At 31.0% G+C, this 24,873-nt stretch overlaps 1 protein-coding gene across 1 annotated transcript in view; it reads left to right on the plus strand.

Moving 5' to 3' along the window:
- PDS5B (PDS5 cohesin associated factor B) overlaps window positions 1–24,873 on the plus strand; it is a 210,199-nt gene that overhangs the window by 119,879 nt on the left and 65,447 nt on the right. Inside the window, exons 14-19 of the mRNA XM_081276045.1 lie at window positions 5,939–6,020; window positions 9,453–9,501; window positions 11,856–11,995; window positions 13,406–13,521; window positions 16,811–16,916; window positions 18,520–18,680. Coding sequence (XP_081132171.1) covers window positions 5,939–6,020; window positions 9,453–9,501; window positions 11,856–11,995; window positions 13,406–13,521; window positions 16,811–16,916; window positions 18,520–18,680 — 654 coding nt within the window. The remainder of the gene's footprint in view (window positions 1–5,938; window positions 6,021–9,452; window positions 9,502–11,855; window positions 11,996–13,405; window positions 13,522–16,810; window positions 16,917–18,519; window positions 18,681–24,873) is intronic.

A 24,873-nucleotide genomic window follows, 5' to 3' on the forward strand; every position in this document is an offset into this window, starting at 1 on the left:
TCTTTTGCACTATTGGATTTTATGGAAAAGAAACCACAAATAGCTTTATTTGAAAATGTAAACTATGTAATGTAAACATTGTTTTAAAGGGTCAAGACACAATAAAATACTCAACTTTTTTTCTTTTTTAAAGAAGTTTTGTCAAAATGAGATCAAGCAACTTAAAGCAATTAAAAAGTAGAACTAATTGATTTGGAATCTTTTAGAATTTGATTTTTTTCTAAGGTTTTCATATTGTTGGTATCTCAAGAAATGTGATATACCTATTTTTTCCCCTTAAGGTGTTAGAAAGGTCCATATTATGAAAATACTATCATCTGATTCTTAAGTGGTACTGATTTAAATTATGATATAAAGCAGTAGGACACAAACTTTTGTGCTACATACCCTCAACACAGTATTATAGTTTGGTAAAAGGGTAAGCACAAATTGTGTGTGTGTGTGCACACGCATGCACGCGCGCATGAGTTTGTTAATTTACTTGCCATACTGGGTATTGAACCCAGTACGTTTAACTACTGAGCTGTACACCCAGCCTTTTTTATTTTATTATGAGTCAGGGTCTCATTAAATTCCTAAAGCTGGCCTTGTACTTGCATTCCTCCTGCCTCAGCTTCTATAGTTGCTGGAATTACAGGTGTGTGTTACCATACCTGGCTACAGATATATTTTTATGATCACATTTTATTCAAAAAGTACCTTTGGATGTCTAGGTAGTGAGTTAATATTTGAGACATGGAAGACACATTGCTAATCTAATTGAATAAAATTAAGGATTAAGAAGTTGAGGTCTAGGGATTTACTGTAGAAAGTGTAAACCCATAGTAGTCCAGTGGTTTACAACTATTGAGAATTAACATGTTCAGAAATTGGAGTTTGAAAGAGCCATATGTAATTTTCATTTGTACTTCTGCTTAATGGGACTTGACTTCATTTCCTCCTTAGTAAAAATTATACATTACTGATAACTTACATAGAAATGTACATTCCTTGATACCCATTGTATTTCAGGCACTGAAATATGCATTGTCTATGAATAGTTTGGCATTATAATGGAAAAGTAGTTGCAAAAGACATACTGTGACCCATAAAGCTTAAAATATTTATTATCTGGCTTTTTACAGGGAGAAATAAAACCCTATACAGCCTCTAATTCAAGTAATATTTTTCTGATTTTACATATAGTAAACTGAATTACACAGAAATAATTAACTTGCATAAAGTCAAATCAGTTTTAGTAAGAGAACCATGTTTCAAAATCAGTTCTTCTTGGTTCCAAAAGTCATTGTTTCCCTACTGTATGTAGTAAAATATACTAACTATATTTAATTTTATTACATATATTGTAAATTTTTCACTGCAATTGGAATGCATCTTAAAATTGTCACTTGTTGTAGTTTAATTGGTGGTTCTTTTTCTTATGGTACAGTTGATAGCCTCTTAGATTGGATGAGATGTGGCATATATATCCTGTTTGAAACAGTCTTATTGGAAATCAAAGCATATCTTGACTCCTTGACTCAACTCAAATATCATTCAGCTGTAAAAATGAAGTGAAGATGCTTCTAAACAAAAATTGAGAATTTGCTACTTCAGATCTTATGTGAAAAAATTACTTAAAGAGTTGTTTTTTTTTGTGAGAGGATATGGAAGAAGCAACAAAAATTTCAAATATGTTTGCAAATCTAAATAAAGGATTATAAAAATAATAAGATTTTTTTTGTAAGGATGATGTAGATTTAAGCATGCATCTAGGCTGATATTTAATCAGCATACTCCCTGCAATTAATTGTATGTGAACTCTCTCAAGTGTCCCTGGAACCCTCCGTCCCATAGTTCCTTGTGTCTAGTCATAGAAGGAGGGTCTCTAGGACATTCTTCTACGGCCCACTGTTCTGGTTGGTGCCATGACATTGTGAAAAATTTTGGACTTTATCAGACAAAACATGTAAGATAATAGGTAAGTAATATGCACTAAAAAGTGTTCTAATGTTCTTTTATCATGTAAGTAAGAATAGACATGTCAACTAATTAGACCATATGTCAGGTAAACATTTTAGAAATTTAACAGTCACCTTTAAAAGAATGGAATTAGTACAGAGTTTCCAGATCCAGGGAATGAAAAAGAATTAATAAAAACAATACCAGAAATAGAAAATAAGAAAAATAATTGTAAGTAGAAACACAAATTATAAATAGTACTTATAAAACAAACCATATCAGACATTACTCTTCACTTAAATGATAAATATATTTGATTGAATTTAAAAATAAAGCACTCATTAATAAGAGATATTCTGAAAAATAATGCCACTGAAATGTTGAAAGTAAATTTTACTTTAGGCCTGTCCTTGAAAAGACTTTGATTCTACAAAAATAGTTTGTGAATAAAATATAACTATTTAAGTTAGGTGTATATCATTTTATCCTCACCAACTTTGGAATTAACTGATCCACAGTAATACTTGCCAAAATTTTAGTATTTACCTGTGTTTTCTCCAAAGACCATTACATTCTTTATTCTGTAATGATAATAAATTACATAAATGTGAGTTATTATGTATAATAAAATTAAAATATCTACAAATATACCATCCAACTTGTGAACTTGTTGCCCTTCCATCTTCCTATCTTTTTCCCAGAGATAACCTCTAGTCTCTCGTTTTTCTCATCTCCTATAAAAAATACCTTTGTGTACGTATGGATGTGTAGGTATCCCTTAATAATATTTTGCTTCTTTTTGAACTTGATGAAAATGGAATAATTTTGTGTATTGTCTCGTGACTTTTTTCATTCTTGTGTTTCACAATTCATCTGTACTATCATAAATAGTGAAAGACTATTTATTCACTGCGGTATAGAATTACATTATGTCATTAAGCCACAATTTTATTTCATTTTTTCACATTGGAAATTTGTCTCAATAGAGAGAATGGATGTGTGTCTTAATTCTTTTCATGGTATTTATTGGGAATTGTACTCGCCAGGCCTGCAGTCCACCACTGAGCTGTACTCCAAACCCTTTCTTTCTCTCTCTCCCTCCCAGTCCCCTCCCTCCCTCCCTCACTTCTTCCTTCCTTCTAGTAGTATTATGAATATTTAAAGTTTAGTGCATGCCTTCAGGGGTTTCTCTAAGGTATAATTACATATTTTCCTTAATTTAGCTACATTTTGGAATCACCTTGAGAGATTTAAACAAAACCGAAACCTGTATCTCTCCTTAAAAGCTTCTCATTAAATTTGCCTGGAAGACAGTCTGGGCATTAGGGTTTCAGAAAAACATTCAGGAAATTCTAATGGACAGTCAGTTTGGAATCACCAGTGTATAGCTAGGAGTAGAATTGCTGAGTATGTTTATTTTCATCATTATAAGCTAGTATTGAATTGATACTACTTTATAATTCTACCAGTGGTTTCTGAATTTCTACATTCTCCTGTATATTATCAGACATCTTAAATTTTTGCTAGTTTTTTGAGTATTTATCTTTAATTTTCCTGAATATTGATAACACTGATCTTTTCATAGCTTTATGGACTGTTAATGTTCTAATATTATCATAGTTCTTACCACTTGTGTATTTTAACACCTGTCTTTATTCATTTAAATTACCATTCTAGCCCAGAAGGTGTTTAAATGTATGACCTTATTTAGTCTGGAAAGGGCTTTAAAATAGCTCCTTGGTAGGCAGGTTCCTGGTGAGAACTTGTTTGGTAAGGATTCTTTCTTATTGTTGAAAGAAGCATATATTTTATTCTGTGACTGTTTTCTTTTGGGGAAGACAAGATATTTCCTAAATGTAAGACTTTTGACATGAACCAATTTTTGGATAATCCTGAGCAAATGAAATATCTTGATTATTGAAAAAGAGGCAAGCTTAAGTACCGTCTGATAATGGTGTGTATTTCCACCTCCAACATGTTTCCTAGAACTTTTTTTCATTATGAGAGTAGGGGTTAGTATCACATGTCTTAGTTGTGATCTTTTTCATTTAGTTGGTTCTCATCTAGACAGAGTCTGAAGGGTGACCTGCCCAGTTGGAAGCAGAAGATTTAGAACTTTTGGTATGGTTAACAGGAACTTCTGTAAGAGAATTGACTGTTTAAAATGCTGCATAATAAAAGAGTATCCGGGTTCTAGCCAGAGTTTTCACATTAAAGTGACAGAACTAGAATTTAGACTAAGAATAAATAAATGGATATTTCTCTTCTTATTGTAATATTGCTTTTCTTAGTATAGCGTTTTTCCCCCACCAGAAGAAAGGCTGTTTAGATAGGCAGTAAACAAGAACAAATTGCTGCTTAATGATTGTATAAAAATACTTGAGAGGACAGTAAGCTAAATATGTTTTATATGAATTCTTAGACAATGATGGTCACTTTTTAATTTCAACTATAGTCGTAGCTTATGGTGGGCTTTAGAGTTGTTTGAGATTTCATCTTTAATAAATAACTACAGTAGATTAAATAATTTCCTCCTTCTTTTAAGTAAAAGCAAGTCTCAACATCCAGGTCTTTCAGAAATTGTAAGTTATGATTAGTAATATGAAAGAGAATGCATTGACTTTGGATTTCAGAAGTAATTTCACAGACAACTACTGTGCTTCCTTAAAAGTTATATTTTAATTATGTAATATAGTTTTTAGGTTTTTATAGTCTTCTGGAGAATGGACATTTTGCTTTCAGTGTTTATATTAATAAATTATGCCAATGAAACTTCCTGAAATTTTAATAACTTGAAAATAATAATCAAGTATAACTGTTTAAATTTCACATTCTAAATTGAAAATGCCCTAATACTGTTGTTTTGTGAGTGTCTTTTTTTTTTTTTTTTGTATCAGAGATTGAACTTTGTGGCACTCAATCACTGAGCCACATCCCCAGCCCCATTTTGTATTTTATTTACAGACAGGGTCTCTCTGAGTTGCTTAGTGCCTTACTTTTTTACTGAGGCTAGTTTTGAACTAGAGATCCTCTTGTCTTAGCCTCCCAAGCTGCTGAGATTACAGGTGTGGGTCACCTCACCCCACAAGTATCATTTTAAAGTGACTGCTGTACAGAAATTTAAGTTTCCAGATTCAAACTAGTTATTGCCTTTAAGAAATCCAAAGGCATTTTAAAACATTTTAAAGGAGAGAATGGAAAATTAAGCAATCTTCTTTCCATCAAAGGAAAAAGAGATGTTTTATATGCTTCTGTTTTTATTACTTACTTGGCAGTGCTTTGTGTGTATGGTCACAGAGGTTAATGAAGTATAGATAATTGAAAATTACCAATGAAAAATATTTTTTTAATTTCTTTTTAAAATTTTAAAATGTGTGGCTCTGATATTCTATAACTTAATATATTGTTAACACTAGTTGTTCTTTGATTTATATATCTTTTTTAATTACCTAAGTTCTTTTTTGATTTAAATTTCTGCCCAAGAAAAAGACATTTATTAGGAAGATATCAGGATTTTTGCCAAATTGAAAGAATATTGACTTTTAGCATAAATAATTCCTGTCAGCTTAAATGTAATACAATACCTGTTTTAGGAAAAAAATCCCCATTTTTTTTCATAAGTATACCTCTTTTCTGTTTCTGTCATGGATTCTATTTTATTCCACCTTCTATAGGATCTTCTTCATTTTTTCCTTTATTTATTAAATTTACAATTTCTCCAATTTATACCCTTAGCCTACAAAAGTGCTCTTATTAATGGTAAATACAGCTTACTTTTAGACAAGGCAAAATACAACCACTGTGAATTTCTTCTTTTGATCCTGTTTTTTTTTTTATTGTTATATTTGACTGCCCCCACCCCCCCCATCATCAATTATTAAGTCCTGTGAATTTTCCTATGTCATCTTTGGTAATTTGAACCCTTTTTAATAGTTATGTACTTAGACAATTCTGGAAAGATTTTTTTTAACCTATTTTATATGTTTGTGTTTTTTAGAGCATTGAATGAAATGTGGAAATGTCAAAATCTGCTCCGACATCAAGTAAAGGATTTGCTTGACTTAATTAAGCAACCTAAAGTAAGCTAAATTTTAAAGGAAAACTTTCTTTTGATGTTAAGTTTTGTAAAACACACACATTTTAGTTGCTGTTTACCATTGCTGCTTTGTATTAACTGTGGAAGAGTTCTGACTAAAGATAGAACTTAAGATTCCTAACTTAGCTGTAATTTTTAAGAAACTTATTACATAGAAAAATTTTAAGAGTTTACTAAATCTGCAAAAGGTGATAGCCATCAGAAAAGAGAATGTACTTCTGTGCATTCAAACGTTTTTTGGTATCTTTAAAAATAAAGAAATAAACAATAACTCAGTGTTATTGAAAGCTTAAAAATATAGAATAAAATTACACTTTTATTTTGCCACACGAATACTCTCCACATCTTTGTATACTCTTAGGATTTTAGAAAGGTTTTATAATCAGGTAATTATAGTACAGTATCTTTGTATTTTCTCTTCCAGTTAATATTATGGTGATTTTAATGTGTTGCTTGAACATCTAATTATAGTCAAATGATAATATTCATCTAGTAAAGTATCATTTTGTTTTTGGGTATTTAGAATGATTTCAGTATTAGGTAGGCCTATAAATGTTATAATTCATCCAAAACATTGCATTATTGTACCTGCTTATTTTAAATTGTACCTGCTTATTTTAAATTGCATTGAGGGAAAACAACAGTATTATCTTTTATTTCTTCTTCAGTACATAATGATCTCTCCAGACCCTTTCATCACACAAACCTCATATTTGTAGGACAGTCAGTAAAACAGTATAGTTTTATCTAAAAGGAGAAAGCTTCCAGTTTCTCTGGGCATAATTTGACTAATTGCTTTAAAAATCCATAAATTAACAGCAGTTGTTTTAGAGATTTGTAGTGATTCTCTAACTTTTTTTTTTAATCTATAAATGTGGTTTGAAGATTTCAAAGATATTGTACCATTTGTTTGCCTAATTGAAGCTTATGTCTGAGTAGTATTTTTGTTTTGTAGGCTAACAATAACCTCTTTATGTTTTATGGAATATATATAGCCTGTTTTCTATGATTGTTGAGTGTATTGAACCTGTTGGAATATGTGTTTTCCCTTATGATAAATGACTTAAAAAACAATTCAGTGATTTTTCTGTTTTCTTTTTCTGAACCCTAAATTAGTGTATTTCAGTCAATAGGCATGTGTTTTGTTGAGTATTATTATGCAGTAAGTCATTGTGTTTCAGTGAGTAATCTGGGCATTAAGTGCTGTTACTTTGAGCAGTATTAATTTATTTCCTCTGGCCAAACATGAGATGTTCTTACATTTATGTGTATAGAATTCTTGACTTGGGGTATCATTGAAATCATAATAACCAGGTAGTATGCTAAATATGTAGATCATGTATAGCACATTCATATCATGTTGCTCAGGATGTGTGAGATTTTAATCAAGTACAACTTTGCTTTGACTGAGTCTTTCAGCTTTTACTTCTTTAGTAGAACTTCTTTATCTTGCCTCTTGATAAAAACTTGAAAGGATCTCATGACGTTTTTACTCAGTCATATATGGAATCATAAAATAAAAATCTCAGTTCATTTGCAATGCTTAGTTTCTTTCTACTTTGTGTAATTTTGTTTTTGCTTGTCTTATAATAATTATCAAGTAGGAATTCTCGGTAATATGTGGTAGGATTGAAGAAGAAACAAAATGGAGGAGGATAGTACTCCAATAGAGTTGTGTTGTGAGAAGAATTAGTAGTTTCTCTCTGTTTGTTTATACTAAGATTTATAATAGACATAAGTGAATTAAAGTTAGAAAAAATTCAAAGATATGCTTAACTTTTGGGTATTTATATTTCCTCATATCTTACCAGGAAGACTTAACTGTTTGTTTGTTTGTTTGTTTGTTTTGCTTTCTTTATTATTCGGTTTGAGTAAGCCAGTTTTTAATTTTTGGCTCAGCAACATAGCCCCTCTACTTCGTTGAACTGAATTAATTATTCAAAAGTGACTTTTGAAAAAAAATGTTTTTTAGACATTTATGGGCCTTTATTTTGTTCATTTATTTATATGCAGTGCTGAGAATTGAACCCAGTGCCTCACACATGCTATGCAGGTGCTCTACCACTGAGCCATAACCCCAGCTCCTCAAAAGTGACTTCTTAATTTTCAGTATTGCACTTTTGTTGGTGCAGTTTTTTTTTCATGTAATCAACTTCTTGAAAGCCCAGCACAATCTCTTTCATCAGTAAATGAAACAACAAAAATTGTATGTTTCTTAAAGTATTGCTGTTTAGTATTCCAAATTTCAAGTATTTGGGAGTTAATTCTTGTACTTTATTATGCTTTGTCTCTCATTTCCTTTTAAACAGCTCCTTCAATAGGGATGGTTTATTTATTTTATTGACTTTAACCCAATATTTATGTAGTTTAGTATTTTTAAACACAGTTTCTCAATTACATGTTTTGGTTTTATAAAATATGACACTGTCTGGGCTGGGGTTTTGGCTCAGCGGTAGAGCGCTTGCCTACCACATGTGAGGCCCTGGGTTCAATCCTCAGGACCACATAAAAATAAATAAATAAAATAAAGGTATTGTGTCCAACTACAACTAAAAAATAAATATTAAAAAATATGACACTTGAAGATATATACAATTAATCTTTTTATCTTTTGTATATGTGAATTCACATGAAATAGTACATGAATGTATATGTAGTACAATGTGGTGAGCACATTTATTCAGTGAAATTACACTTCTCTGTTAAAACCCATACCTAGAAATCTTTGAAACAGCTTTTTAAATGTCTTTTTCCATTAAGATCTCTGCCATAAGATTTATTACTATGCCTGAGAAACCTCAAATCTGTTGAAATTTATACATGTGTCAACTTTTAATTTGAGATAGGGCTAAAAACTTGAAAACTAACAAGTTTTTAATTATTTTATTTTCCTTCCAAAACTTACCCCATTCTTTCAGCTCTAAAACTGCAAAATATCTACCTGTCCAAAAAATGTTATGTAGCAAGCAGTTTTTTAACTGAGAACTAACAAAACAGGGTGAGGTAAGAGGTGATGAGAGTAAAAAATGTGTTCACTTCTACCTCCCATCTAATACATTTAGGGTTTAAAAAATACCTCGGGAATAATTACAGTAGTCTGGAAATGGTGGCGTACACCTTAATCCCAATGACTTGGAGGATTGCAAGTTCAAGGCTAGTATCAGCAACTTAGTGTCCTCCTGTCTCAAAATAAAGTAAAAAGAGCTGGAGATGGAGCTTGTTGATAGATGGTAAAGCTCTTTTGTATTCAGTCCCCAGTATGTGCCCCCCCCCCCCCAAAAAAAGGATATAGTTGTGGTAAGGGCATGGAACTGGAGAATTACTAAGTTATGCGTACGTAATTATTTGAGGAATATAATGTAGATTCTTGTCAGGAAATTTTAATTTTGATTTTTTTTGTTTTGGTGATTTACAGACAGATGCCAGTGTCAAGGCCATATTTTCAAAAGTGATGGTTATTACAAGTAAGTGATTTTAAATCTATATAAAATTTAAGATTTAATCAAAATAATTCTTATAATTTGTTTCATTTTAGGCTTTGAAAATATAGCAAATAATTAATGCATTTTTACTTGATATTCAATAAGCAACTCAGCTTTACTTTTTTTCTGATTTTTACTTGGCATATGATATAGAATTTCAGATATTCTTTTGTAAAAACTTGAGTTGGAGAAAGGATTTATTGCATAAATTTCTGAGATTCACTTAAATCATTATATGAGCTTACTTTAGTGCTTTGGTGTTGGTTGCTCTTCATAAAATGTGAATTTTAAGAAGCTGATTTCACGCTGAGTGAAAATTGAATATATCCAAGGACTACATTAACAGTTTCTTTTGAAAAAAATATTTATTTGATTTAAGTGATGCTCAATAAATGTTATTTAATTGCATTGAACAGTATGTGTAGCACATCTTTATTTCTTGCAAGAGTAGGGAAATAACTATGTTTGTGGTCCTTTCCTTTTCCTCCCACCTTGACATTATTGTGTATAGCAGATGTATTAATCATAGAGGTAATCAGGAATACCTGGCAGAATGAGTCTACTGAACTTCCACTTGATGATAATGAAAAAATCTTAAGATGGATCTGAGATGCTGACTATTGGCAAAACGTGTATGGAAGTAATGCGAAGACATTGAAGAGTGCAGTAACTTAATTCACTGGGTTTTAGGTTACGTGATTGGAGTTTTAGTGTGAATAGATCTTTTAAGACCAAAATATATTTCAGATCTGGGTAGATAAAACTAGTTTTCAGTCTTTTTTGATAATGTGCTACAGTAAGTAGTTTTATGCTTTTTTTTTTTTTTTTTTTTTTAATCATCACTATTTTCTCAGTAGTTTGGTTCTGGCTAGTATCCTCTTAAGAAGACGATCCCCTGTATTCTTTCTGTTTTTTCCCCTCTGTCCATTTTCTTCAAGCAAGGTAGTATTTTTCACTTTTTGTTTGAGGAAAGCTAGTATCCTATAGGTGGTTAAGGGTATTGTGACAAGGGGTTGCAAGGTCGATATATTTGTATAATGTTGAATTTAAAGTTTTTTTTTGTTTTGTTTTGTTTTCTCTCTGTTGTCCTCAGTCTTCCATCTCTTCCCCTTTTGCACCTCTCCTCTTTAATAAATAGGTCTTCTTATACCCTTTAATATGATGCCTGTTAGGAAGGGGCTGTAAAATGACATTTTCCAAATCTATTTAAAAACAATACTGCCTTTTCCATAATACCATTAAACTCCAGTGAATTGCTAGTGATGTTTGGATCAGTTTGTAAAGTGCTACACTAACAGTTTTCCAGCTTTCCTTCAGGTGCTTATTGTATGCTGAAGCTTATTGCTTACAACTTACGCAAACATTTAGTTTGTCTTCTATATTTACTGTGTTTTATCTGTTGTACTAACATATGGAGCCCTTTCTTTGCAATGAATTTTTTTTCTCATATAGAAAACATGAAAAGATCATATAGCAAGTGTTTAGTTGGATTAATTTATTAATATATTCTTTTCGCATTTAGTGATTCAGTTATTCTTGTTAAGACTTAATATACATTTTCAGAACTGTGGGAACTTGAAGATTGAACTTACTATATTCATACTTTAAGATTCATTTGAATTTCTACTACTTTTTTCTATCCAAAGTTTTGTAATTTCTGTTCTAGTCTAGTTCTTTATAGCAGTTAAATAGCCGGGGTGGGGTGGGAACACCAGACTAGGATCAACATTTTATTAGTTCTCTTAGGTTTTTTGATTCACAAGACCCATTAGAGTAATATGAAGTCTCGTACAAAGACTTAATCTCTTCTCATACAGTAATGACATATCCAACAGTAAAACTGGAAACAGCTTACTTAGTATATGTCAGTTCCAGATAGCAAGCATGTATATATGGATTTTCTCTGGATTGGCATAATAATAAACATGGAAATATAAGAAAATAGTTCCTTAAAGATAAAACTTGGTGATTTATCTTTTGCTCTGAACTTCAAGAGAACAACATGTGCCACAAGCTTGAGGGAACACTAATAATGAAATGGACATTATTAAGGTTGATCTTGATATCTTTAAATGCTATAAGAAGTTATTTAGAAATAGCCAGTGCAGTCATTTCCTGCATCTCTTTATAGTGACCCTGTTTTATATTTCTAGAAAGCAGATTTTATTTGTGAAAATTGACTATTGATGTTACTTCACAATTTATTTTATTGAACTAACCTGAACATGTAGATAAGGATCATTAATCAAAATAATAAAAAATGAGAAGTACTGATTTTTTAAATTATTTTGAGCAATTTAAAAATGTATTTTAATTAAATTTTAATTTATTTTAAGGAAATTTGCCAGATCCTGGTAAGGCTCAGGATTTCATGAAGAAATTCACACAAGTGTTAGAAGATGATGAGAAAATAAGAAAACAGTTAGAAGTACTTGTTAGTCCAACATGCTCCTGCAAACAGGCTGAAGGTTGTGTGGTAAGGAGAGAAAGAAATAATGTCTGAAAAACACCCAAATAGTTTTTGTCTCCCTGCCTTAAAAAGTAATTTTCATTTATTATATGAAATTTAGAAAACGTAATATAAGTAACAATACAAATAAACTATAATCCCTCCATGTTATGGTGTGTATTCCAAAATGAAATGATATTACATATACAGTGTTAAATATTTTACTTAATTAGTCATTTATAGTATTATATTAAATAGCTATATAGCATACCACTGAATACATATGCCACGCTTTACTGAATAGTCTACTTTTTTGTACATTTAGATTTTCCCCCACTTGTTGATTAATGCAAAGAACTGTATAACATTTCTGCACATTCTTCATCCTTTATTATACATTCTTAGGAATATAATGGCATGGTTTAAAGGTTCATTTTTTAAAATCTTCAATATGTATTGGTACATTGCTTCCCAAACTGGTTAGTTTTTACTAACTGCCAGTGGTGAGAGTGGCTATTTTCTCTTTCATAATGTTGGCCAGTATCACCACTAGAAACAAAATTCAAACAAAAACTTACTTATTTTGGTAGAATTTGTATTTGTTGGTTGCTAGTCATCTAATCATCTTTTTTCCATGAGTTTCTTATCTATTCATGCTGCTTTTGTGAATTGCATGTTTATCATTTTGCCTATTTTTTATGGAATGGTATTTATCTTATTGATTTGTTAGTTTGTCATAATGGCATTGTCTGTTAAGATATGAACAATTTTATGTCAGTTGTAGTTTGCCCTTTGATTTATGGTGTTCTTTACATATCATAATTTTTATTTTTATCTAGCTGGGTCATGAGGTTTTTGCTTTTGGTGTCCCGATCACAAAATCCTATTCTACTGCAAATCAGTGAAAATATTTACTAATGTTAGTGTTTCTTAATCTGTTATTCATGTATCTTCTGAGCTGCTTTTTAGAGAAAGATGATTCTTGGTTCTTCTACCCCAGGTTAATTAATTAGAATTTTCAGAGTGAGGTCCAGGAGTCAGTAGTTTTAAGAAGTTTCTCTGATAAGATTGCTAAAGTTTGTGTGTCTACTGGATCCTTGGTTTTATTTTATATTTTTATCCTTTTAAGCTTTTTTTTTTTTTTTTTTTGGTAAAAGACATGATATAGAAATCTTTGTTTTGTTTCAAATTTATCTCCAATTATTTCAAAATGTTATATTGAATAATTTACCCTTTTCCTATTTACTTGAAATGTTACCTTCCTCATACACTTAATTCTTAAACTAGTTTAAAAAAATTTTTTTTTACTTATTCCATTCTTATTGATTTGTTTATTGCAGCATCAGTACTACATGGTTTTAATGTAGTATCTTAATATTATAATGTAGTGATTTGTTTAAACATATTTTTGTGATATTTAAAAAATCTGCATTACAGCGTGAAATAACTAAGAAGTTGGGCAACCCTAAACAGCCTACAAATCCTTTCCTGGAAATGATCAAGTTTCTCTTGGAGAGGATAGCACCTGTGCACATAGATACTGAATCTATCAGGTATTTGTATATAAAAATATTAAGTTTTCATTACTATTCACCCATGCATTTAGGAGGTCAGTGACTATTGGGTACTGCTATGTGCAAGGCATCAAACTAATTACTCATTTATGTATACTTACGTAAATTTGCTCCTGTGTATATACACACACACATTTCTGAATTTATATATACACATATGTGCACTCATCTGTGTATATATTTATTTAGTTTTTTTCTTTTTAATTTTAGTTTTATGCATTGGTTCAACTTATATGAGAAATTGTCAATCCAAGTCTAGTATTATGTGTTAATAATATACCAGGAGTGCCTCTTTTGTTAACTTGCATAGATAAGTTAGGTAGCATAAATTTTAGTTACAACCTCAGGAAAGAAAAACTAGATGAATTTGTTTTGAAGGAACATTTGATGTATTTTCACAAATATATGAGAACTGAAAGTGTTTCTTTAAACAACTCTCATTTAAAGTTTCAACTTTGATCCAGGTGGAGTGGTGCACACCTGTAATCCCAGCAGCTCTGGAGGCTCAGATAGGAGGGTTGCAAGTTCAGAGACAGCCTCAGCAACTTAGTAAGGCCCTAAGCAATTTAGCAAGACCCTGCCTCAAAAAAAAAAAAAAAAAAAAAGGAAAAAAAAGAAAGGTACAGGGGATGTTGCTCAGCAGTTAAGTGCCTCTAGGTTTAATTCATGGTTGGTGCCCCCCTCCCCCCAAAGAAAAGTGTTTCAGGTTTGATACCATCTGTGACATTATTTCTTTTTACATTTGTATTCCCTTTTGTGAAATGTTGGCAGAACTTCCTCCCATCTCCTGGACTTTTCCTTAAAATATTTAAAAATATTTTATGGAAAACTCTGGGAAAAAGTGCTTTTAAAAATATAGCATACTGACTTATTATTCATCTCTGGTGCCCTTTGGGAGTATATATTAAAATAATACTAATGACTTGTCATCTTGTATTCTATGAATCCTTTTGGATATCCCTAAGAGGTAATACTTTACCTAAAAGAGAAGAATGGGTAATATTTTGTTTTTTCAGAGATGAGAGAAAGAGTATTGTAGGCACTGAGATTAACATATCAAGCTAACTGGATAAGAAAGAAAAGGGATATTTAGAAAATGATGTCATATATTTGAATTATAATATGGAGAGTTGATCCTTGAAAAGTAGATTTGGATCAGATTGTGGAAGGCCATTAAGGTTGACTGTTAGAGTTGTACTTCATTATTTGATTTTTGAGAACCACAGTTCATTGAGATGTATGATCGGAGGAGGGGAGTAGAAGAGAGACTGCTACAACAATATTGTGGTTGTCTCCCATGGTAGTGGGATAAAAAGAAAAGAACTTTATTTGCAGGAGGTTTTAAAATAGCAACCTAGATATTATCATCTTATTTCGTATAAGAAATAAAGACAAGCAGACAGAAATATAAGATTTTAAGTCCAGATAATAGAGTAAATAAATCTTTGCCTTTAGCAATCAGATCCTACTTATCTAGAAGATATGTTAGAACATAAACACTAACAGTAATTAGTACTGATAATGTGACTGGGAGGACTCTAAAAATGTTTTCAAGTTATAACTTATTTATTTAATTTTATGAATAGGAATCATTCATAAAATTAAATAAATGATATATAACTTTAAAAGAATAAAAATATTATTATAGGAACTATTATTATTACCATTTTATAGAGAAGGAGCAGTGAGTTAGAAAGGCATTATATTAAATTAAGAAAGTTGCTACAGAGCCCACCACACTGTACAGTAGCCTCATGAAAGAATCTGCTTTCAGTTCTATCTAGTAGTCAGCTAGCACTCATTTCATCCAACTCTGACAGTGTTAACTAATCTTTTTAGTTTCTGCATTTTTAAAGTTGAATATTTTTTAATAAGACTGAAATTCTTTTTCCTAAATATTTCTTGGCTAATTGCATCTCTTTGAGGAAAGCCTGTTATTTTTCCTATGAGGGCCTCAGAGAATTTTTTTTTTCTAATTGACTACAAGAATATTTTTAAAAGGCTAAACTCAGTTTGCCTTTTAAACATGAGTTTGACATTAATAAATATTAAGTTATATATTAAGTTATTTGCTTTCTTTTGGCCTTTAATATCATATTAGCTAGTTCTGCTTTTTACATTAAAATCTATAATTAGTCTTGAAATTATTTTTGTACAAGGTAGACATAGAGATCCAACCTTTTTTTAAAGGTACATGAGAGCTTGCTATTAAAAATATGGAAAAAAAATTAGATTGAAAATTTTTATTTGGAGTAAAGATAATGAAAATAGAATAATTAGGGGAAATGATGAAAAAGAAAACACCCTCAGGAACATACTCTTAAAAGATAAATTTAAGAGATCCCTATAAGGGTGATAGATACACTTGACTTCTAACTTGATATTAAATTTGAGTATATGGTATTTTTGAAGAAACATTTATCTGGTAAATATGGAACACTGAATAATTAAATCTTATTTGTTTTTTGTGTTATTCGATCTGGCATTTTGTTACTTGATTTTGTTGAAAGAACAAATATCCATCAGTTGTGATTGATTATTTTAGGTAATTGTCAGTTCCATTACGTGTTTATTTTGAAGTAACATAGGCCTGTTTTTAGAAGAAAACTTGAAAGCATTAAGATTCCCTTTTGATCTATAGTGGCTCTTTTTTTTTTTTTTTTTTAATGTTCTTGTGAGGTTTTATTGTATCTGTTACATAGATATTTTTATACCTTTTAGTAGGAGGCCTGTGCTTTCTGGCTCTTAACAACTGTGCTTAATACACTGTATCTAAGTGCTTGATGTTGCCTTTTATTTTATTTTAGTATATTTGGATTAATAATTTTAGATAATTATTAAAGGAGCAAATCAAATAATATTAGCATTTGGACCTCATTTGAATGGATATGGAAAATAACTTTTTTTTTTCTACTTTGCAGCAGTGGGGGTGTACTAGGATTAAACTGAAGGGTGTTTTACCATTGAATGTTCTACATCTCCAGCCTTTTTAGTTTTTCATTTTGAGACAGGAAGGGTCTTGCTAAACTTCCCAGGTTGTCCTTGAACTTGCAGTCCTCCCAAGTAGTTGGGATTACAGGTGTGTACCATCAGGCCCAGCAGAGAAGCTCTTTGAAAAGCAGCAGCTCAAATAGTTGATTGTTTTACAACAATGTTTGAAAAACCACTCTAACAAGTTTGTATGGGGTACATGTACATGTATATATAATACTGAGGAAGTTTTCTTAGATATTGCTTGTGAATGACTTGTGGTTTTTTTATACTTTAGTGCTCTTATTAAGCAAGTGAACAAATCAATAGATGGAACAGCAGATGATGAAGATGAGGGTGTTCCTACTGATCAAGCTATCAGGGCAGGTTTGGAACTGCTTAAGGTAAATATTTTTTTTTAAATCAAGTGCCTAATTAGATAAATGTTAAACATATGTAGCCTATATTACTTGTTATTGAGGTTTGCCTCTAAAGTTTATATTATGTAAGATAAAATTTTCTGTTTGTTTTAGATAATTTAGAATTTGCATATTCTAATTTGTAATGGAATGTTTTTAGGTTTAAATTCTATTATCTACCTCAGTATTAATACATTAAAATAAGGAATATAATTTAAGATATCATTAGTAAGCAAAGCAGGTGCTAATCGTTTTGTAGAATGAACCAAATTCTTCCTAAAACTCTATTGCATTTCTTATTTTGTTAGATAAAATATACTGCTGACTTTTACTGATAGTATCAGTTCATGGCTAAAAACATAAAATTCTAAAGAAAACATTCATAAGCCCTTCATACATAAACATTCATGTTTTTTGTTTCCTTTCACTTTTTTTAAAAAATGCAATTTATATAGTTGAAATTAGATCAAATATTGAATGTTGTATCTTTTCATAAAGTATAAGCATTTTTGTAGTGTTTTTTTAAAATAATATGTTTATGAATGTCAAAAAGCAGATCTGAATTTTAGCTGTTTACTAGCTCTGTGTTTTGGAGCACATTTACTTGTGTATGTTTCCTCTTTAATGATAATAACAATATATCACAGGCAACTAAATTAAGTTGTGTACATGAATTTCTTAGCACAGTTCCTGGCTTGTAGTAAAACTTAATAGCAAACATTTTCTTTTTAGACAGTGATCAGATTAGGGGTATCAGTGATAACTATTCCTTGTTGGATATTTAGATTTTTCTAATTTTATTCTTATAAATATTAGTACTTAAGATGAATTTATTAAGATCTTTTGGAAAATAGGAGGGCATTACTGGTTTGAAAAGAATGATCAATTTTCAAAATGCTTGGAGAAGAATATATATATTTTTTGTGTGTACATATACATACAATGTGTTTGTGTGTGTGCGCACACATGTGTATGAAATTTGATTTTATCCCTGTAGTTACACAGTTTTCTCAGGATCATTTTCTTTTTTCCCCCCAGTGCCTTCTTTATAATCTAATATAGTTTATGTTAGGATCTATTTTTTGCTTTACTTCTGTTTCATGCTTCTTTCAGTGTAATTACTATGTTGATTTGGTTATTGTTACTTTATAGTATCTTTTACTATCACCAGAGTTTTTACCCTTTCCCTAAATTACTTTTTTCAAAATGTTCTTAGCTATTCTCTTCTAATTCCTTTATTTAGAAATAAAGATACTTCACCGGATTCTTTTTTATGTCCCTTTTTTTCCTACCCTCATCACCACACCCAAATAATCCTACACAGTAATCAAAATCAAGTTTTGAGTAGAATTATGTTAACATACTATTTAATTTTAGAAGAAATTATTTTTACATGTAATGCAGACTTCATGAAGATTTCTATTATATATAATATGTTTATCATTTTATTTATAGTGCTTTCAGTTTCTTGTTAGCATAATTATTTTTGTATTGACTTGATTTGTACTATATCTGATATTCAGTATTTTGGATTTGCATTATAAGGATGAAAAGGTTTTACACATGATATTTATGACTCATTTTCTAGGTCCTCTCATTTACACATCCTATCTCATTTCATTCTGCTGAAACATTTGAATCACTTCTGGCTTGTCTGAAAATGGATGATGAAAAAGTAGCAGAAGCTGCACTACAAATTTTCAAAAACACAGGAAGCAAAATTGAAGAGGATTTCCCACACATCAGATCGTGAGTTGAACTTATTTTGATAAATGTTTTGGGCACATTGTTGCTGAAGTAATAATTAGAATCTTTTAAAGTTTTTTGGGAAATCTTGGGGAAAGATTGTCAGGTTACCTTATTCTATGCTGTTCAATGGAAATTATCCTTTCCTGGGAGAAAGCACTGATTGATATTTTAGAAGATTAATGAAAAAGGAAGGTAAACGTGCCACATCTTTATGAAGCATTAGTTTTACTTAAAAGATTTTGATGAACAGAATTTTATAGTAAGTCTGTCCCTGGCATATTATAGCATGGGATAAACAATTCACTTGATTTAAAGTAGAGGGAGAAATTTCAGCAGGACTCTTTATTTTCTTCTGTGATTAAGTGTACTACTAGATCAAAATTTTCATAAGCTATGTTTTACTTGACATAGGGATATAGGGAAGCATCAAATACTCATCTTAATAGCAGTATAATATTTTCTGTATTCTAGTATTTCTAAGAAGTAGAATTTGAGTTGTTATTCGAGGGCTAATAGTAGTTTTCATTGTTCAAGATTCTGTAATAGCCCAAAAGAGTAAGTGTTCAATTTTTCTGTGTTACTTCTTATTTTTCTATGCATGCTTCATCTTTTTGGAGATAAGATTTGACAGGTGGTCCTGATATTGCCACAGTCATCAGTGGTTGGTTTTACCTCTTCCTCATCAGTTCTGGCTTAGCCACTGTTCTAGTTAGTTGTGGTTGGGATAGCATGCTTCTTCATGCAGAAGAATTGCCTATTGCCTTTTTCCTCATGAAGACTTTTGGTGCAGGTAGCTCTTAGAGTGAGTTATAAATTTCATTATTCCTTTCCAGAAACTGCTGATAAATAGGACAAAGGCATTATTTAAATAGTAATTGAAATATACCAAAATTTTCTAATAATAGTCTCTGTGGTAAGAAGGAGAAATCTTATTGTTTGGAACTGCCTTATTAATTTAATTTCTAAGTGAGTGAGTGTAAGTTTTTCTGTGGAATGGCATGGTGGCTCTTGTAGACAGATCAGAGATCAGAGTTTGACCCCCACTACCATCATCGTATGTACATTTACAGAATACCTACATAATATACTGTCTCATATGAATTTTATAATAATTCAGTGAAGTATCATTATTATCCTAATCTTCCAAATGAGGAGTCTAATGTTCAATGAGGCAATTGGTTCTGGGTCATATAACTTACAAGAACAGGGGCATGACTACATTTATGTTCGTTGACTCCATGCCTACAAAAACATAACCATTATGGTACAGTTCCTTTTTTAAAAATATCTTTTTAGATATTGATGGACCTTTATTTTATGAATTTATTTATATTCAGTGCTGAGAATCGAACCCAGTGCCTCATACATGCTAGGCAAATGCTCTACAACAGATTCACAACTCTGTCGGTGGGGGGTCTGGGGCTTCCTTTCTTATTCTTTGAACAAGTTTTATTTGACTTATTCATTGGGGGTTTATATTATCTTTATTCTAGATTGTCTTTCCTAGTATCCTTTGTGTTTTAAAGAAACATTGTTTGACTTTGGCACAGCGCCACACTCCTGTAATCCCAGTGAATCAGAAAGCTGAGGCAGTAGAACTGCAAGTGTGAGGCCACCTCAGCAACTTGGTGAGGCCCTAAGCAACTTAGCGAGATCCTATCTTAAAAAAAAGGACTAGGAATGTAGCTCAGTGGTAAAGTGCCTCTAGGATCAATCCCCAGTGCTCACAAAAAAAAAAAAAAAAAAAAAACCCAACAAAACAGAAAACATTGATGTATTTTTAAGAGAACTAAAAGAACAAGGTTGAAAGGTTGACATTTTAAAATACTCAAGGGCATTTTAAAATGTGCTGCTTTAATATGGAATTGAAACACTTAAAATAACTTGGTTTGTATGCTGAGTATATTTGAAATGTCTTTCATGAAGAGAATTAACTGATACTGAATACTTGCTGTGTATATACACTATTCTCAGTAATTTATTGTATATGCCTTCCAGGAGATAAAATATGAACATTTTGTGTTTTAAATTATTAAATTGGTAGTTAATGTTGAGGAAAAATGATGAATATGTGAATGTTCATTAAATTTTCTTCTCTTGAATTGACCAAAATAATTAAAAAGAACCAGAGGAAAATATAATTAAATAGAATGTACCACAAAGAACTGGCACCAGGTATGCCATTTAGACTAAATTAAATAATACATATCCCTAAATCAGGTATATAAGGCATTTATAGTAGGTATCTTCTTATTTGGTAATTTAGAGGGGAGACTATAAGGTAGAGATAGACTTTGAGAGAAATAAGGAAAACCTGGTTTCACCTGTAATATTAATACAGGAGAGGCATTGTAATAATTTTTTCTTAGGCCAGTCTATTGTTCTTAGTTGGAAAAATAATGATCCAAGGTGCGATAAGAAGGGAACTATTGGGGCTGGAATGTGGCTCAAGAGATAGTGTGCTAGCCTGGCATGCGTGCGGCCTGGGTTCAATCCTCAGCACCACATACAAAACAAAGATGTTGTGTCTGCTGATAGCTAAAAAATAAATATTAAAATTCCCCCCCCTCCCTCTCCCTCTCTCACTCTCTCTTAAAAAAAAAAAGAAGGGAACTATGAAGGAAATATTTAACAGGAAAAGAGAAAATTATGTGCTTTAATGGATGGTGAATTATGATGTTCTCTTCTGACTCAGCTTTTCTCTCAGGAGTTTGAATCACCCCAAAGTAGGAAAACTAAGAGTCCTTTTATAGCCCATATTCCAAATGGAACTGATTGTCATCTTTTTAAAGCAATTTTTTTTTTTTTTTGGTACTGAGATTGAACCCAGGAGCACTTTAACACTGAACTACACCTGCAGCTATACCTTTTTATTTTTTATTTTGAGACAGTCTCTCACTGAGTTGCTGAGAGTGTTAAGTTGCTGAGGCTGGCCTTGAACTTGCCATCCTCCTTCTGTTTCAGCTGAGTTGCCGGGATTCCTTGTCCTTTTTAATGAATTTTGGGGAGAAATTACACAGGAGACAAGGATTCACTACTTACAGTCCTGACTTCCTCTCCTATGCTACTTAGCTGATTAAGTCACTATAGCTGGAGTAGGAGTATTAGTATTAATTTATTTTTCCTGGTACTGGGAATCAAACCCAGGACCTCACACATGTGAGGGAAGTGCTCTACCACTGACCTATGTCCTTACTCTTTGATGTTAAATTTTAAAAGATGTATTCAGTGTCTAGTCTTCAGAGAGACACTTTCGTTTAAAATGTCATAGCCAGAAACAATTTCCTTACTCCCAAAATAATTAACAGAATACAAATTAGCTAACAAAATCTTTGTAAATATTTTGGCATTCATGAAATTGTTGATAAATAAGTACTATTTAGAAAATTGAGTTTTTCAAGATAAAAAGAAAATTGTAGTTGTTTTAAACTGCCAAGAAAGTTAAACAACTAATGTCATTTGGGGGAAAAAGGAGGGAGAACAAAAATAAGATAATAAAGGGAAAGAAGCAAAGGTTAAGACGAACTAAAATATGTTTACATTGTATAATTTTATAACTAGCATAGAATAGAATAAACAATATAGAAAAAATGGGGCATGAGGAAGTTGTATAGAATGTGGAGAAAATGGTCAGAAAATGAAGGCAGTTAAAGAGAATGAGTTGCAGTTAATGAAAAACCATTATTGGTTTTTCTGGAGAAGAAAGCTGAGTAATGGGAAATGAAAATATTCAAGAAAATAGCAATAACAACAACAATAATAGTAATAATAAACTTTTTAGAATTAATCTGGAGATCAGGTACTTGTATTTTAAGAAAATAACCTGGTACAATTTACTGAATTATGGGAGTGGGTTCCCAGAAATGAGACATAAAGAAAAAAAAAAAAGATAATGTACAGCAAAAGGAAATGAGACTGAATTTTTTTCAACTAATAATTTAACACCTGGAGAGTTTTGAAGAAAAAGGAATATAAGTAAAGAATTCCCTTGCCATCCTAAGTTGTGTGTAAGTAAAGGCAAATGAAAAGCATCTTCAAGTATAGAGGGCTCTGAAAATGTATTTTCCTTTTTTATTATGAGATCACTTCTTCTATCCACTTGAATGCCTTTCTCATTGGAATTTGTTTGCGTATGCTATTAAATTTGCCATTTATTTTCTTCTTATTTCTATATGTCCTACATAAATACTCTTGAATATTTACTTTCAAACATGGCTATGAAAATTCATTTGGAAAACTGCATTATCTTTTTTTTTAATTTTAAAGGATAATGCTAAGAAGTAAAATTGCCTTAAGAGGGGGAAGAAAAAACCTAATAGAGTATAATTATAAAAGAAATTGAGAAAATTTATTCTCTAATAAAAGCACTAAGAAAAGGAGGGGGGAGGGAGAGAGAGATTGAGAGATTGATTTCATTTTAAATCTGTGAGAAATCAGGAATTCTGATTCTTTTTAATTGTTCAGAATATGGGATTAAAAAAAGAAAAGAACTCAGTTCTTTAAAGCATGGATGCTAAAACTGAATGAAATACATTTTCCTAAAAGAAAGCTAAGACAAATCTTAGTAATGATTTCTGTGTAAGTGAAATTTTAGCAAATAGAATTTTACTGTAGTAAAATAAGAGTATATTGTGGCCAGATGTAGTTTATTCTAGGAATACCAAGAGGATTGGTATTATTAAGCTTCATATTCATGTTTATAATTTATTAGATAAGTAGGAAAAAGGGGATACCATAAATCATTTTGATAGATGCTGAAAGTGCTTCTGATTTAAAAATAAGAATCAGTCTACTACTAACTGAATTTAATTTTATAGGAATAAATATAACATAATGAATATTTCTCAAACCAGGACAGTGCAGTACAGTAAAACATTAGAAATATTTCCCATAAAATCAGGAACAAGATAAGAAACAACACCATCCCTGTGATTATTTAACATTGTTTTTGAATATTAGCCAGTGTAATTGCATAAGAAAATAAGAGGAACAAGTATTGGAAAGTCAAAAACAAAACTAATAATTTTTCTTGGAAAATCCAGTAGAATAAACTGAAAAACTACTAGAAACAGGGTAGCCAAAACAAATATGTTAAAATTCAAAACTTTTCTTAAATATCACTAACTACTATATATCACCATTTAGAAAACATAGAGTGAAACATTAGAAAACCTAATAGTAAAACGTACAAATAATTTGCAAATCTTTAATGGTAGATGAGGAGTATAATATTTAATATTATAAATAACATTGGTCAGGAAAAATTAGGTTGCCCAATAAATAACTAGGAAGCTGTTTTCAAAAGAAAAACGAATCTAGTCTGTTTTCCTTGATTTTTACATATATTCAAGTGAATCCCAGCTAAAGTCTTAATGTATCTAAGATTTTAAATACACAAAATGAGTACTAAAATATTAATATGGTTCTATAGTTTTTGTTTCTTGGGGAGGGGACACTAATATGAAGTCATAAATCAAGTATTAATGGATGGGATTTAAAAAAATTTTTTTTATTAAAAATATTTATGGATCCCCTAGTGGAGGGTATTGAAAATGAACTGAATGGGCTCTCTGCCCTTATTTTTTAGTGTTGTGTATGGAAGAACTACTATTCAGATAAAAGCCAAAATCTTAAAATAATGTTGAAGTGATGTGCTGGAAAACGATTTTCAATATGTATAACTTTTAAAAGCTTAATTTCTCCAATTTATAAAAACTCTTAATGAAGGAATAACAAACAAGTCTCACAGTGGAATATTAGCAAATGGAAGAACAGAAAATACTTTCAGCCTTCCAAGTCATGAAAATGTGTTTGTAAACAAGGAAATACAAATAAAAACAATTGAATTATATATCCAGCTTTAGCTAGCATTCTAGTGATGTTGTCCTTACTGGAATGGGAATATATATTGATACAGCCATTCTGGGTTGGTAACGTGGGTAATGCATTCAGTCGTAAAATGTGTGTAGTCTTTGCTCTGCAGTTTCACTTTTAGGAACTTATCCTGGAGATAATTTGAAAAGATACCCACATAATCATTATGTGGGCCGAAATCCTCTCAGACAGACAGAAACTATACTAGATATTTTAAACAAAAATAAATTAACACAGGTGTGTGGAGGATGAAAGATCAAAAAATTGCACTGATAACCCAGAGGTAAGAATTGCTGTAAGTAGCTGCTATGCTGGTGTG

This window comes from Spermophilus citellus, assembly GCF_964194105.1.
Source record: "Spermophilus citellus genome assembly, chromosome: 1".
NCBI classification, from domain to species: domain Eukaryota; kingdom Metazoa; phylum Chordata; class Mammalia; order Rodentia; family Sciuridae; genus Spermophilus; species Spermophilus citellus.